Consider the following 11,245-nt stretch of genomic DNA (forward strand, 5'->3'; position numbering starts at 1 on the left):
TTGATTTTAAGGCCGCTAAATGTTACAGTTCATTACCATCACTTTTGACGAGTTTCATGTTTTTTACCTTACTAGGTAGCTTCATTGGAGCGGTCCTGTGGTCGAGGCGACAGCGGCGCCGAGTTTCGCACGGCAGGACTATCCAACTACGGGTAGAATCAAGCCACAGAAAGCCAAAAATAGCAGGCCAAGGCTGTAAACTTTCGACGTTGTAGTGCCATAGAAGAAGAAGGCAACGTTCATTCCTAGCAACCAAGAAATGCTTTCACTTACTGTTTAAATAAGTGGAAAAAATATCTCCGCTATTATAATAGTAAAATAAAACAGATTTTTTCATAAATCGTTGCGGACAACTTGTTTTTTATTCTGAAAAACCATAGAAGGCCTGTCTGCTTGCAGTTTTATCATAAAATGATACAAAATGGTAGTTTGGTTTTATTAGTTGATAATTTATAAAACACAAAAAAATGCACAACTATTACAAAAATATATATTTACAACATGCTTATTCAGAATGTATATTCAATGAGTGTACAATCATTATTCTTAAACATTAAGAGCTCTGAACCATCTATTCCCTCCATGGCACGATGACGAATAACCAACTTTTATTTTTGTTTCATCCCACTGGTTCCAGCAGGTTAATGTAAAGGCCGATGATTTTTAAAATAACCTTATTTTTATTGCCAAGCGACACATTTTGCGTAAATGAAAATGTACCGTACAGTAATACCGTTCTTCAAATAATCGTTACTTTCATACATTGCTAAATATTAACTACTTATGTACTTCAAACACTTCGTCATTACGTGTATGGCAACTCCTAAAGTTGATTGCATTATAAATATGAAATGAGAATTCAATGTACGGCCATTACCACCATGCAAATTATTATTAACTTGCAATGATGACAAAACCCTACAAACATAGTTGAACTTAAATGATATCCAAACACTCGTCTTATGAACGGCTGCTTCGTCATACTATTACTTCACCATCGAGCGTAATTTTGATACTTTCGTCAGAGCTGGCCATTTTCAGAAGAGTTTTCTTAATCCTTAATGCTGGCAATCGTACGTTTGGGTTCATATGCCAGCATTCGCGCATCAACTTAGACATGCTTGCGAGAAACTGTATAAATGAGTGTTTATTAGATGTGTGTGGCGAAACAATAAACCGAAAAGCGTGTACCGCATACTCACCGGATCAGATGTCCAACGATTTTGCACGGACGGCCTGTAGTTATCTACACAAACCACTTTGCGCATTTCCTCAAAACTGGGATCAGAGGACACGTAATCAAAATATGGAGCTTTGTACTCCTCAGCGATGCCACAAGAGATGGTACGTCGGCAAACTTCCCAAAAAATCAGACCGATTGCGTAAATATCAGCTTTTCTTAAAGCGTCGAAACAATCCATGCTAATACTGAAATAAAATGAAAATGTATTTTTACTATTGTTAAATGTATAGCAATACGGCCTGGCCGTTCCTCATCAATTAAAAATAGCTAAATATATGATGCTCTTGAACTATTTCACCATTGGCTAATTATTACTATTCATCTTCTTCTTCTTCCTTGGCGCTGCAATCTTGAAAGGTTTCGGGCCTGCCATTTCTGGCTTTCATTTACTTGATGTTACACGCAGCAAAGTAGTCAGCCCTGCGTACGGGTAGGCGGACTGGATGGGATTTGAACCCCGGTCCTGCCGTGTGAAAATCAGCGCCACTTTCGCCTCGGCCTTAGGACCGCCCCAATTTACTATTACTATTACACCCCAATTACTATTCGCACCGCATTAATAAACTCAAAAATATTTAGTTCATATCCATAAAGCAAAGGAGATTTTCGATAATCATCCTTTCGCAACATAATCATACCTTTCGTCAAGTACCTCCGGGGCCATATAACGTTTTGTCCCGACACGAGCGGTGTTGCCTATATCAATTTTATTAGTTGTTTGACTGTGCATTACAGCTAATCCGAAATCCGCAATAACGCATGTTCCATTTGCTCGAATCAATATGTTTTTTGTTTTTAAATCACGGTGTGCGATTGCCGGTTTACCCTAAAATTTGAATTTGAATATTATAATTGAATATTACAAAAATCCAGCTGTAAACGAAACGTTTATCTACCTCAGTTCCAAATATCTCAGTATGCAGGTGCACCATTCCGTTGGCAATCGAAAGGCAAATAGTGATCATTTGATGTGTCGTAATTGCAGTACGATTTAAATAATCATATAGTGAGCCTTGTGGATAGTAGTGAGTAATAAGCCACAATTGAGTGCAAGAGTTTCTTGAAGTCATGTCCGAGCCAACGTATCCCAAAATGTTTTCGTGACGTAACAAAACCGTTCTAAAACAGAAAAATGTAATGCAAACGTTCTCACCATTCATCCCTTCACTGCAACTCACCCGTATATCTCGGTTTCACGTTTCCATGAATCTTCATCACGACTGAAGAATATTTTCACTGCGACACTTTCACCGTGCCAGATGCCGCGCCAAACTTCTCCAAATCGACCTCGGCCAATACATTCGCAAAGAGACACTTGCTTAGCAAGAGTACGTTGTATAAGTAAAGGTAATCCACTGCCAGAGCCAGAGGTGACGGAGTGTTGTAAATATTCCTTAAATTTTGAGTACAATTTTAGCAGCAAATATGGTTATAACATGGTACAGAATAATGGTTAGCAAACATACTCGCAAGGTGCTATCTCCTGCACTGGTAGCTCGCAGTACATCGTCGTTTGTATAATATGTTTCGGGATCGTATTTGGTTCGACAGGCGTTCATTCGTTTTTTGTGGGCTCGGCGCATACAATAAATAGCAGTAGCAGCAAGAATTACAACCGTCCCAAATGGTACAAGAATTGCTGCAGTCATTTTCAATACGAACGGATCTGCCACCGGGACTGTATTTGAAACTGTAAAGATTTTAGACGTATTATGACGGTTTTTTGCTAGGTAACATATGCAACATTACCTTTAATCGGGGGTAGCTCGGGAAAAGATCCATTATTACAATAATCACCCGTGCAACATTCAATATTATACATTCCGGTACTGGAAATATGGCGTTTCTTAGGTCCACCTCCATTGCCAATACTTGTTTTTTGATTTTGACTGCAGTACAACGGTAGCTGTTCATGTTCAGTAGTGCATCCTCGTTGCACGTTCTCGTTTCCTTCAGGATCACGGGTTCGTGACTTCCAGCATTGAATAGCGTTTTGGCAGTAATGTGCATGAATCGCCGTATCAGCACAATCTGGTGGTTCGCAGGAATAACATTTGTATCTAAAATGAAATTGAAATGCTTTACTTTCGTATCGTACAAGACAAAAATAGGGAAAAACAAAATTGTATATTTTAAGTTGTATACAAAATCATTCTAATACAAAAAACGTACAATGGAATCGTGAAAACACAAAAACATGTAAGAAACAAAAATACAGTTCTGTGTTAAACCCTGTGTTACCTTTGTTTTATCCGCTTTTTTGATTTCGAATGTCTTCTATTTATGTCCACAGTTGTAACAATCCAAAGCATATGTACATATTGTGAATTCCAAGGTAAATACGATGCATGTGAGAATTACTATTTTAGTACGTCTAGCTTTAGGGGCTTAGTTATTTGCGCCATTTATCGAAGTGGTGCGCATAGAACTATGGATTACTTATTATTACCTGGGATGAGCCAAAACAGCATTCTGAATAGGTAGATTATGGTTTTCAAGAGAAGATTCCAGTTCCATGTCATTATCATCAATTTCATCCAGCAGCTTATCTTCTAGATCACCTAGAATAACGTAATATAAACATTTGATTAAAGAAACGTAATACATGCCGTTGAAAAAGTACTAATCTATAAAATCGAGTGTGTCTAACTCATTTTGTAGATACACATGAAACACATTAGCACGGAAGGAACTAAATGTTTTCTCAACTCATCGTTAGTGTTCCTGGCTGAGTTTAGGCGCCAGCTAAGCTCAATCGTATATGGAACGGTTGGAGCAGTGATGTTCCTGCAACATTCCACAGATCATAAGGGATCGGGGACCGTTTGCTTACGGTTGTATACGTCTATTATGTTGAACCGTAGATTTTATTATCGTTTTGCATAGCTAGGTTTACGCGTCAAATTTAAACAACTGTTTCCCTCAATATATTGCACGTATTCTAGTTGAAAGATGTTATGAATCAAGCGATTATATCCAACAAGCCGTATACAGCTATATCACACAATCACAAGTAATACAGTTTCCGCAGCCATAGTCTTTCTTTCTCCTTCTCGCTACACTGATGTGACCTCTTCGCTCTCGCTCATCCTCAGATTCCCACAACAGTACGCATTAATTGTATTCCACTACCCACAGTTAGCAAAATCGCACAGTTGTACCGATTACGTTATCCTTTTCCCTTAAAGATTGGGCATCAATTCCCACGTTTTACTATTTGTTACCTCTGCAAATATTCAATGTTAACACGAAAATTACAAACAGTCGACCCAACACCATTTTGCTTTTTTTTTCTTTATAATTATGAAGTTTCTTCTTATTCGATCCAAAATCTCAAATGCTGGTATTAAGTTTACATGCTCGAGTTCACTGCTTAGCAGATTGTTTTGTTATGCGATCGAATATATCTCTTTTGTATGAAATAATTGGTGTTTTAATATATGTAATTCATTAATTTCTAGGTGAAATGTGTTCACGTCTGTGTTAACATGTAATCACGTCAAACTCATCTTAAACACATAAAATAACAAAAAAAAATATATAAACACTGTGACAACATCGAAAAAAAAGAGAGAAAACAAAAAAGAACAAGATAAATAGCCGTATCAGTTCTCTGAGTATGGATGTCAATTTTCAGAGAATACAATGTACATACCAAATAACAATAAGGAGAAGAAGGTTTAGTCCAATAAACATCCCACAAGGTACACTGAATGTTGAAACAAGTTATAAAAACGTACGAAATGTTACGTCGGATGCAAACTTTATCATATAATAGTCGATGGCAACGAATGGTAACCACTTGGTCCCCACTGACTACCGCATTCAACACTCGTCCGGAAAAGCGCATAAATTTTACAAAGAACGAAGTGGTGTGTTGACTATTTGGTTCAAGAATGAATAGTATCTAACTTTTTTATATCTCGTAGGGTCTGTTTGGTATACCGGAACTTACATCTCATGAAGGATTCTATGTGCTGAAAGAAAAAGCAATCTTCAAAACCGATGACCTAATAGAGGAAGCAACTTCTCCTGCTCGTACCCGTAAAATGGTCATGATCTTCGATGAGCTTTCCGATACCCTATGCAAAGTAGCGGACTTGTCGGAGTTCGTTAGGTTAACTCATCCAGCAGTAAATTACTGTTCCGCTGCTGAGGACGCTTGCATCACAATAAGTGGGATTGTAGAGAAATTGAACACACATAAAACTCTTTACAATGCCTTGAAAACCGTCGTAGACGATGGGGACACGTTTGAGACAACCGACGTCGATAAGCACGTAGCCAAACTATTCCTTTTTGATTTTGAACAAAGCGGCATACATCTAGAGGAGGCAGCGCGTCAACGAGTGGTGTTTCTTAACGACTGCATCCTTCAACAAGGGCAGCGTTTTATGGCCGGAGCGGTGAATCCTAGAAGAATTGCAAGAAGTATTCTTCCTGTCGCTATTTTACCCTTGTAAGTCATCCTAGCACAACTAGAATTTTTTTTAGATGATTGAAAATACTTTTATTTTGCAGTTTTCCATCTGACGGCGACAACATTCTCGTTTCCGGATTGTATGCCGACTCAGCAAACAATATAGCCCGCGAATCAGCATATCGTCTATTCCTTTATCCAGATGCGGAGCAGGAGCGTCTTTTATCGGAAATGCTGAAATGTCGTCACGAACTTGCCACTGTTTGCGGATTTCCAACATACGCACACCGAGCATTGAAAGCAAGCACTGTGGAAACGCCGGAGATGGTAGATATGTTTTTAGATGCTCTCAACGAACAGTTGCAACCTCGTGCCGCCAAAGATTTTGCCATTATGCAGAAAATGAAAACTTCAGAATGTGGTTCTAATGTTCCGTTGGCAGCTTGGGATACCCCTTACTACACTTCATGTCTCAAACGCAAATACCTGCAGGCGAGTGCGTCCGAGTTTTCTCCGTACTTCAGTTTAGGAGCTTGCATGGAAGGATTAAATCTTTTAATGAACAGACTATTCGGCATCAATCTAAAAAATGTTGAAATGGAGCCTGGCGAAACTTGGAGCTATGATATTTATAAATTGGCTGTCGTACATGAGACAGAAGGTTTGCTCGGTTTCATTTACTGTGATCTTTTTGAGCGACAAGGAAAACCTAACCAAGATTGCCATTTCACGATACAGGGGGGCAAAGTGTTACCCGATGGAAGTTTTCAAAATCCGATTGTTGTCGTCATGCTAAATCTTTCCCAACCTCGTTGGTCGGGACCAACGCTCTTGACTCCTTCAATGGTGGACAATCTTTTTCATGAGATGGGACACGCAATGCACTCGATGCTCGCTAGAACGGAATATCAACATGTGACCGGTACACGATGTAGCACGGATTTTGCGGAGGTTCCTTCGGTGTTAATGGAGTACTTTGCGAACGATCCTCGAGTTATACGATCCTTCGCTAAACATTTCCAAACCCAGGAACCTATGCCTGAGGAAATGTTGGAACGTCTCTGCACCTCTAAGCATTTATTTGCTTCGAGCGAAACACAGCTGCAAGTTTTCTATTCTGCTTTGGATCAGGTTTACCATGGTGATCATAATCTTCATCGAGAAAACACGACTGCCACTTTACGGATGGTACAAGAAAAATATTACGGTCTTCCTTACGTAGAAAACACAGCTTGGCAACTCCGTTTTTCACACTTGGTCGGATACGGTGCCAAGTATTATTCGTACCTCATTTCAAAGGCAATTGCCTCTTGGATATGGCAAACTTATTTCGAACAGGATCCATTCAGTCGAAACCAAGGTGAAAAATATCGTCGAGGTTGCCTTGCTTATGGCGGTGGCATTCCTAGTCGCCTATTAGTATCAAACTTTTTGGGACGAGATATTAATCCAACAAATTTAACATCTAGCCTGATTAACGAGATAGATAATTGTGCTGAACGTTTAAAATACATGGACGATCATTTCCGGTAGCTCAATTTAACTTAAAAGGGCAATGTGAAATTGTAGTTTTAAGGCGAGATATTGCAGTAAGACTATGTTTGTAGGAAACAGTAAAAAGAGCTAAAAACGAGTTATTTCTTTTTTTGAAATTATTGTACATGCTGCCATCCGAAAGTGAAGATGAATCCTAGGCATCTATTTGTTACAAAATCGTGCAGCACAAATTTCATACTTCGTATTGATAAGAGAGGGCGGCATCAGTCCGTAATCATTAATTAATAAAATATTGATAAGAGATAAACAATTGTTTACGTAAATGAATGAATATTCAAGCATTTGTACATACACACTCTTCGCCGGTTTATTACAAAATGTACATACGATTGTTTAAAATTAACGAGCAGTTAAACTGTAGTGCCGTCTTCCCTTCCGTTGTAAGAGATAGTCTGCGATACACATAATCATCCAGCTGTATGAATGTCAACGCCATTACTTTTTCGAGCATAACATGATCGGAAGAAAATTAGTTCTTTAGCTATATGACATTATCTTGCATGTCTCAAAAGTTTGGTGTTTTCCTTTACTGACAAGAGAACTTCTTATAAACAAAGTTTCACAAGATGTTCCGCATTGCCTGATAATACTCCTTGAGAGATTTAGGCAACATAGTTGTATTGGTTTTGATTATCCTTATCTCGTTCCATGTAATCTCGATCAATTAAAGATTCGATCCGTTTCTTTAAGTCAGCAGGCTGTAAAAAAATATTATTTTTTACCGTTGTAGTAGATTGATTGTACAGGAAGCACAGTACAACTGAACAATACAGTTCACCGTAATACAAACACACTCACCTTCACCGGAAAAGTAAGCTGTTTATACAGCTCCGTGATCAATAAGTTGTGGCTAAGCGTTTTCCTCATTTTCATAATTCGTACAATTGCTGCATCGATTTGATACTGACGATCTTGGTATACACGCTCTTCAGTGGCTTTTTGTTCTTCCGTCTAAAAAACAAATATCATTATTTAATTAAATTGCCACTATCTCTCACATTGCATACGTACCGTTTCCTTCATTTGGATTTGATTGATTTTGATCCTAAACAACTTATTGGTGAACTCGTTGTTGAACTGAAACTTGTCTGTAGTTTCCACCTCACGACCTTTGGGTATTTTTGTAAGAACGCGGGCCTTACCGCAGGCAAGCGATTGTAAGGTGCGCTTCAATTCTCCAACCTGGAAACAAATGTATTAATATCTTGAGGATGTAGATAAAACTATGCACAGTACCTCTATAATAACTGCTGCGCGTATTTCTTCAAATGAAATAGCAGCGTTATAGTTGAACAATAGCAGCACTAGAGCTTGAAAAAGAGATACTTGCAAATCTTTTGGTCCCTGTAAATAAAATGAATTAGTTAGTGTTATGGCGTTCTTTTGAGTGTGAAATTTTCTTACCGCATCAAATTGTGCTTTAAGCACGCAATGACCAAGCGTTGGCTGCCATTGAAGCTTTCGTCCACTATGTTTTGCTAGGTAAAATTTGTTGAAAATCGATTGATACTGTAACAATTCTTGTGGAAGAGTAACTTCCATTACCGGATAAGTTGGCCAGAATCCCATTGTCAGTATGTTTACAGTAAGATCGATATTTTGAAGCTCTTTGTGTTCCGAATTTTGCATACTCTGTAAATATATTGGAAATAACACGATATTAAGCGCGACAACTTACATTTAAACGAACCAGCTAAGCGTTATTGTTGTTACCTGTTTGAACGCAAAATTGATATCTCGGCTTAATTCCATATCCTTGAACATGCCTTCTAGTTTGGAAGTGAATCCGCCACCGCATTCCTGCTTTAGTTTAGACAACATGCTTTTTTCTGCATCAACCGAAGCAGACTTACCAACCAGTAGACGTTTGGCAAGATCTTTTTTGTAAAACGCCTCGAATACGTCTTTACCGTGAATGAATCGAAATTGTACCATGATCTTATCAAGGATCTGTTCCAATTCCTCTTCCGTTGCTTCTTTGTTGCCCGCCCGTAGCTTCATGTCCACATACTTTGCAATTAACTCAGCAGGTTTGTTAGATCTCTGGTTTATAAAGTACTCGAAGGCTTCACGCAATGAGTTACCGAATTTTTCGTTTTTTTCGAAGCATGTATTGACGATATTATCCATTTTGTCTTTGTAATCTAACAAATCTTGCACCATAGATTTGTCCTTCTCCGGATCGATGACAATTGTTCGCCCTTTCTTTTTAATGTATGCATTAAAGTGTGCGCATAGCTCCGTGGTACCATTCTTCACACGGCAGAACAACTTGTAAAGACGAGTTAGATCGGCCAGCCTGTTTTCCTCAAGAAGTTGGTCTAACCCTTTTTGCAATATTCCAGTTACGTGTTCGTTAATTAACTGTCTCTCCACCGTCACTATCAACTGATGCCTTGTACAGCCGTCTAGATAATGTTCCAGGCGCTCTTCCTCTTCATTCAAACGTTTATCCACATGTTGCAAATAGTCCGGAACGTCCAGTTCTTCCATCTTGGCCTGCCCCTCAGCTTGATACAGATGTTTTGTGGCCATAAGAAACTTTTGCTCAAAGGCATCCCGATAAATTTGAAGGTCGGACAACATTCGTAAAAGGCTTTTCAACAGAGATCGATCAACGGTGTCACCGTGACGTTCTTTTTCAATCAGAATAAGTATTCCTTCAACGGTGCGTGCTTGAACCAAATTGTTCATAGCGATATGGTCGCGAAACAGTTCTAATCCCATCTCCCATATTGAGTGTACTGTTGGGTTATTCAAGACGTATATACGATCAAGGTAGAGAAATATGCTGCGGATCATGATCATCTGTTGACAGTGCGATTGCCAATAATCATTCATTTTCTTCAGATATACCAATTTGTCTCCCGACTCAGATAAAAATGGTACAATATTTGCCTTCACATGCTGCTCAACTAAGGCTGTCAGGTTAACGTATAACTGTGAGTCCATCTTGTCTTCACACATGTGTGATACCGCTTGGCAAAGACATTCCAGCGAATATTCAATTGGCGTCGAAGTTTGAATGGCAATTACCGCTTTTCGCAGCTGGTTCCATGTAGTTTCTTCGAAGTTTTCCGGAATTGAGGGAAAAGCTGAAAATGGAGGTAGCAATTTTAACAAATGAAACTGTTCGTGAGTCGCTTTCACTGCGTAAGAACATTCCCGATGGTCCGCAAAATTCCGTAATACAATTTGCGAAAGTTCTGAAACTAGCAAAGTTGAACAAACAATATGCATAACCAGATACTTACATTTCATATTCTTGATAATGATTTTTTTTACATCGCCAGGCTTTCCAGTGGTGGTCGTTTTAATAATAGCTCCATTTACAGGGTTCAACGCCGAAAAATTGGCTCGTTTTTTATCATTTTCGGTATGGTGCATCTTTTTTGCTTCGCTAGACACTTTTACTAATGACACGCTGTGCATGTAATGTGTTTAAATGGATATAACAATGAAACTTAGGAAAGGATCCGTATTTAGTTTGCCGATACGGGAACAGCACAATCAGTAATGCAGTGTTTTTCCTGTGACTTTTATCCACCCAAAACTCCTCCTGCTGACGTTCAATGATCGAATCTTAAGGAATATTTGCTTTATAAATGATTATATATTCTTTCAACAACACTTGTTTGAAGAATGGAATTATGTGATTAAGACAATTTACATATTTCAGAACGGATCGGATCTAGAAGTACTCCAGCATACGCAACCAAAAAAACAGAAAAAAGATCGAATATTTGTGGCTCCACAGCTAACAACAACACTAATTTACGCAGGCAAAATAGCAAGGAAAAGCTTTATCGTACAGAGTATCGTCTTCTAGAATCAACTATACACGCTGAGAATAATTATGTGCTCGGCAGATGTTGCAGAATTTCCGCTCAAAAGTCACACCAAACATTCGCAGCACTACAATGCTTTTTTATTGGTTAACAATTTTACTGTCGCTGTTGAAAATGTCAATCTCGCGTCTTTGCACGTTTATAACAAAGAGCCGAAGGATGCAGCCATTATGTGGA

General features: G+C 38.7%; 3 protein-coding genes across 13 annotated transcripts; 1 reads left to right on the top strand and 2 right to left on the bottom strand.

Moving 5' to 3' along the window:
• Positions 1 to 468: 468 nt before the first annotated feature.
• On the bottom strand, positions 469 to 4,594 carry LOC118510149 (activin receptor type-1). 7 transcript variants are annotated; one of them, XM_036051646.1, is made up of 10 exons: positions 4,468 to 4,594; positions 3,693 to 3,804; positions 3,485 to 3,520; positions 2,993 to 3,303; positions 2,710 to 2,933; positions 2,422 to 2,636; positions 2,140 to 2,362; positions 1,882 to 2,069; positions 1,203 to 1,428; positions 469 to 1,131 (listed from the first exon to the last, which is right to left on the bottom strand). In XM_036051646.1, exons 1-10 carry the CDS (start codon positions 4,520 to 4,522, stop codon positions 979 to 981), a joined length of 1,743 nt encoding a protein of 580 aa, XP_035907539.1. In that variant the 5' UTR covers positions 4,523 to 4,594; the 3' UTR covers positions 469 to 978. The 7 variants fall into 7 exon arrangements, with proteins under 7 accessions (XP_035907539.1, XP_035907544.1, XP_035907541.1 ...); XM_036051651.1 differs by lacking the exon at positions 4,468 to 4,594 and adding an exon at positions 4,077 to 4,340; XM_036051648.1 differs by lacking the exon at positions 4,468 to 4,594 and adding an exon at positions 3,953 to 4,061.
• Positions 4,595 to 4,716: 122 nt separating this feature from the next.
• Positions 4,717 to 7,296, top strand: LOC118510146 (mitochondrial intermediate peptidase). Of its 2 annotated transcripts, none has more exons than XM_036051637.1 (3): positions 4,717 to 5,115; positions 5,173 to 5,702; positions 5,765 to 7,296. In XM_036051637.1, exons 1-3 carry the CDS (start codon positions 4,957 to 4,959, stop codon positions 7,194 to 7,196), a joined length of 2,121 nt encoding a protein of 706 aa, XP_035907530.1. In that variant the 5' UTR covers positions 4,717 to 4,956; the 3' UTR covers positions 7,197 to 7,296. The 2 variants fall into 2 exon arrangements, with proteins under 2 accessions (XP_035907530.1, XP_035907531.1); XM_036051638.1 differs by having other exon boundaries at positions 4,717 to 5,112.
• Positions 7,297 to 7,513: 217 nt separating this feature from the next.
• LOC118510145 (cullin-4B) lies at positions 7,514 to 11,169 on the bottom strand. Of its 4 annotated transcripts, none has more exons than XM_036051635.1 (8): positions 11,033 to 11,169; positions 10,475 to 10,644; positions 8,934 to 10,315; positions 8,625 to 8,852; positions 8,457 to 8,564; positions 8,232 to 8,402; positions 8,019 to 8,171; positions 7,514 to 7,918 (listed from the first exon to the last, which is right to left on the bottom strand). In XM_036051635.1, the coding sequence occupies exons 2-8, from the start codon at positions 10,605 to 10,607 to the stop codon at positions 7,823 to 7,825; spliced, it is 2,271 nt and encodes a 756-aa protein (XP_035907528.1). In that variant the 5' UTR covers positions 10,608 to 10,644; positions 11,033 to 11,169; the 3' UTR covers positions 7,514 to 7,822. The 4 variants fall into 4 exon arrangements, with proteins under 4 accessions (XP_035907528.1, XP_035907527.1, XP_035907526.1 ...); XM_036051634.1 differs by having other exon boundaries at positions 10,891 to 11,164; XM_036051633.1 differs by having other exon boundaries at positions 10,475 to 10,802; positions 10,891 to 11,164.
• Positions 11,170 to 11,245: the final 76 nt, after the last annotated feature.

Source organism: Anopheles stephensi, chromosome 3 (genome assembly GCF_013141755.1).
Source record: "Anopheles stephensi strain Indian chromosome 3, UCI_ANSTEP_V1.0, whole genome shotgun sequence".
NCBI lineage: Eukaryota > Metazoa > Arthropoda > Insecta > Diptera > Culicidae > Anopheles > Anopheles stephensi.

Coding starts and splice junctions, on each gene's coding strand:
- LOC118510149 (XM_036051646.1), bottom strand. CDS start 4,522: ATGGTGTTGGGTCGACTGTTTGTAATTTTCGTGTTAACATTGAATATT. Junction 3,805..4,467: donor AACATTGAATATTTGCAGAG/GTAACAAATAGT, acceptor ACGTTATTCTAG/GTGATCTAGAAGATAAGCTG. Junction 3,304..3,484: donor AAAAAGCGGATAAAACAAAG/GTAACACAGGGT, acceptor ATTTCATTTTAG/ATACAAATGTTATTCCTGCG.
- LOC118510146 (XM_036051637.1), top strand. CDS start 4,957: ATGTTGAAACAAGTTATAAAAACGTACGAAATGTTACGTCGGATGCAA. Junction 5,116..5,172: donor ATTTTACAAAGAACGAAGTG/GTGTGTTGACTA, acceptor TATATCTCGTAG/GGTCTGTTTGGTATACCGGA. Junction 5,703..5,764: donor CCTGTCGCTATTTTACCCTT/GTAAGTCATCCT, acceptor TTTATTTTGCAG/TTTTCCATCTGACGGCGACA.
- LOC118510145 (XM_036051633.1), bottom strand. CDS start 10,652: ATGCACAGCGTGTCATTAGTAAAAGTGTCTAGCGAAGCAAAAAAGATG. Junction 10,316..10,474: donor CATTATCAAGAATATGAAAT/GTAAGTATCTGG, acceptor CTCCATTTTCAG/CTTTTCCCTCAATTCCGGAA. Junction 8,403..8,456: donor GCGCAGCAGTTATTATAGAG/GTACTGTGCATA, acceptor ATTTGTTTCCAG/GTTGGAGAATTGAAGCGCAC.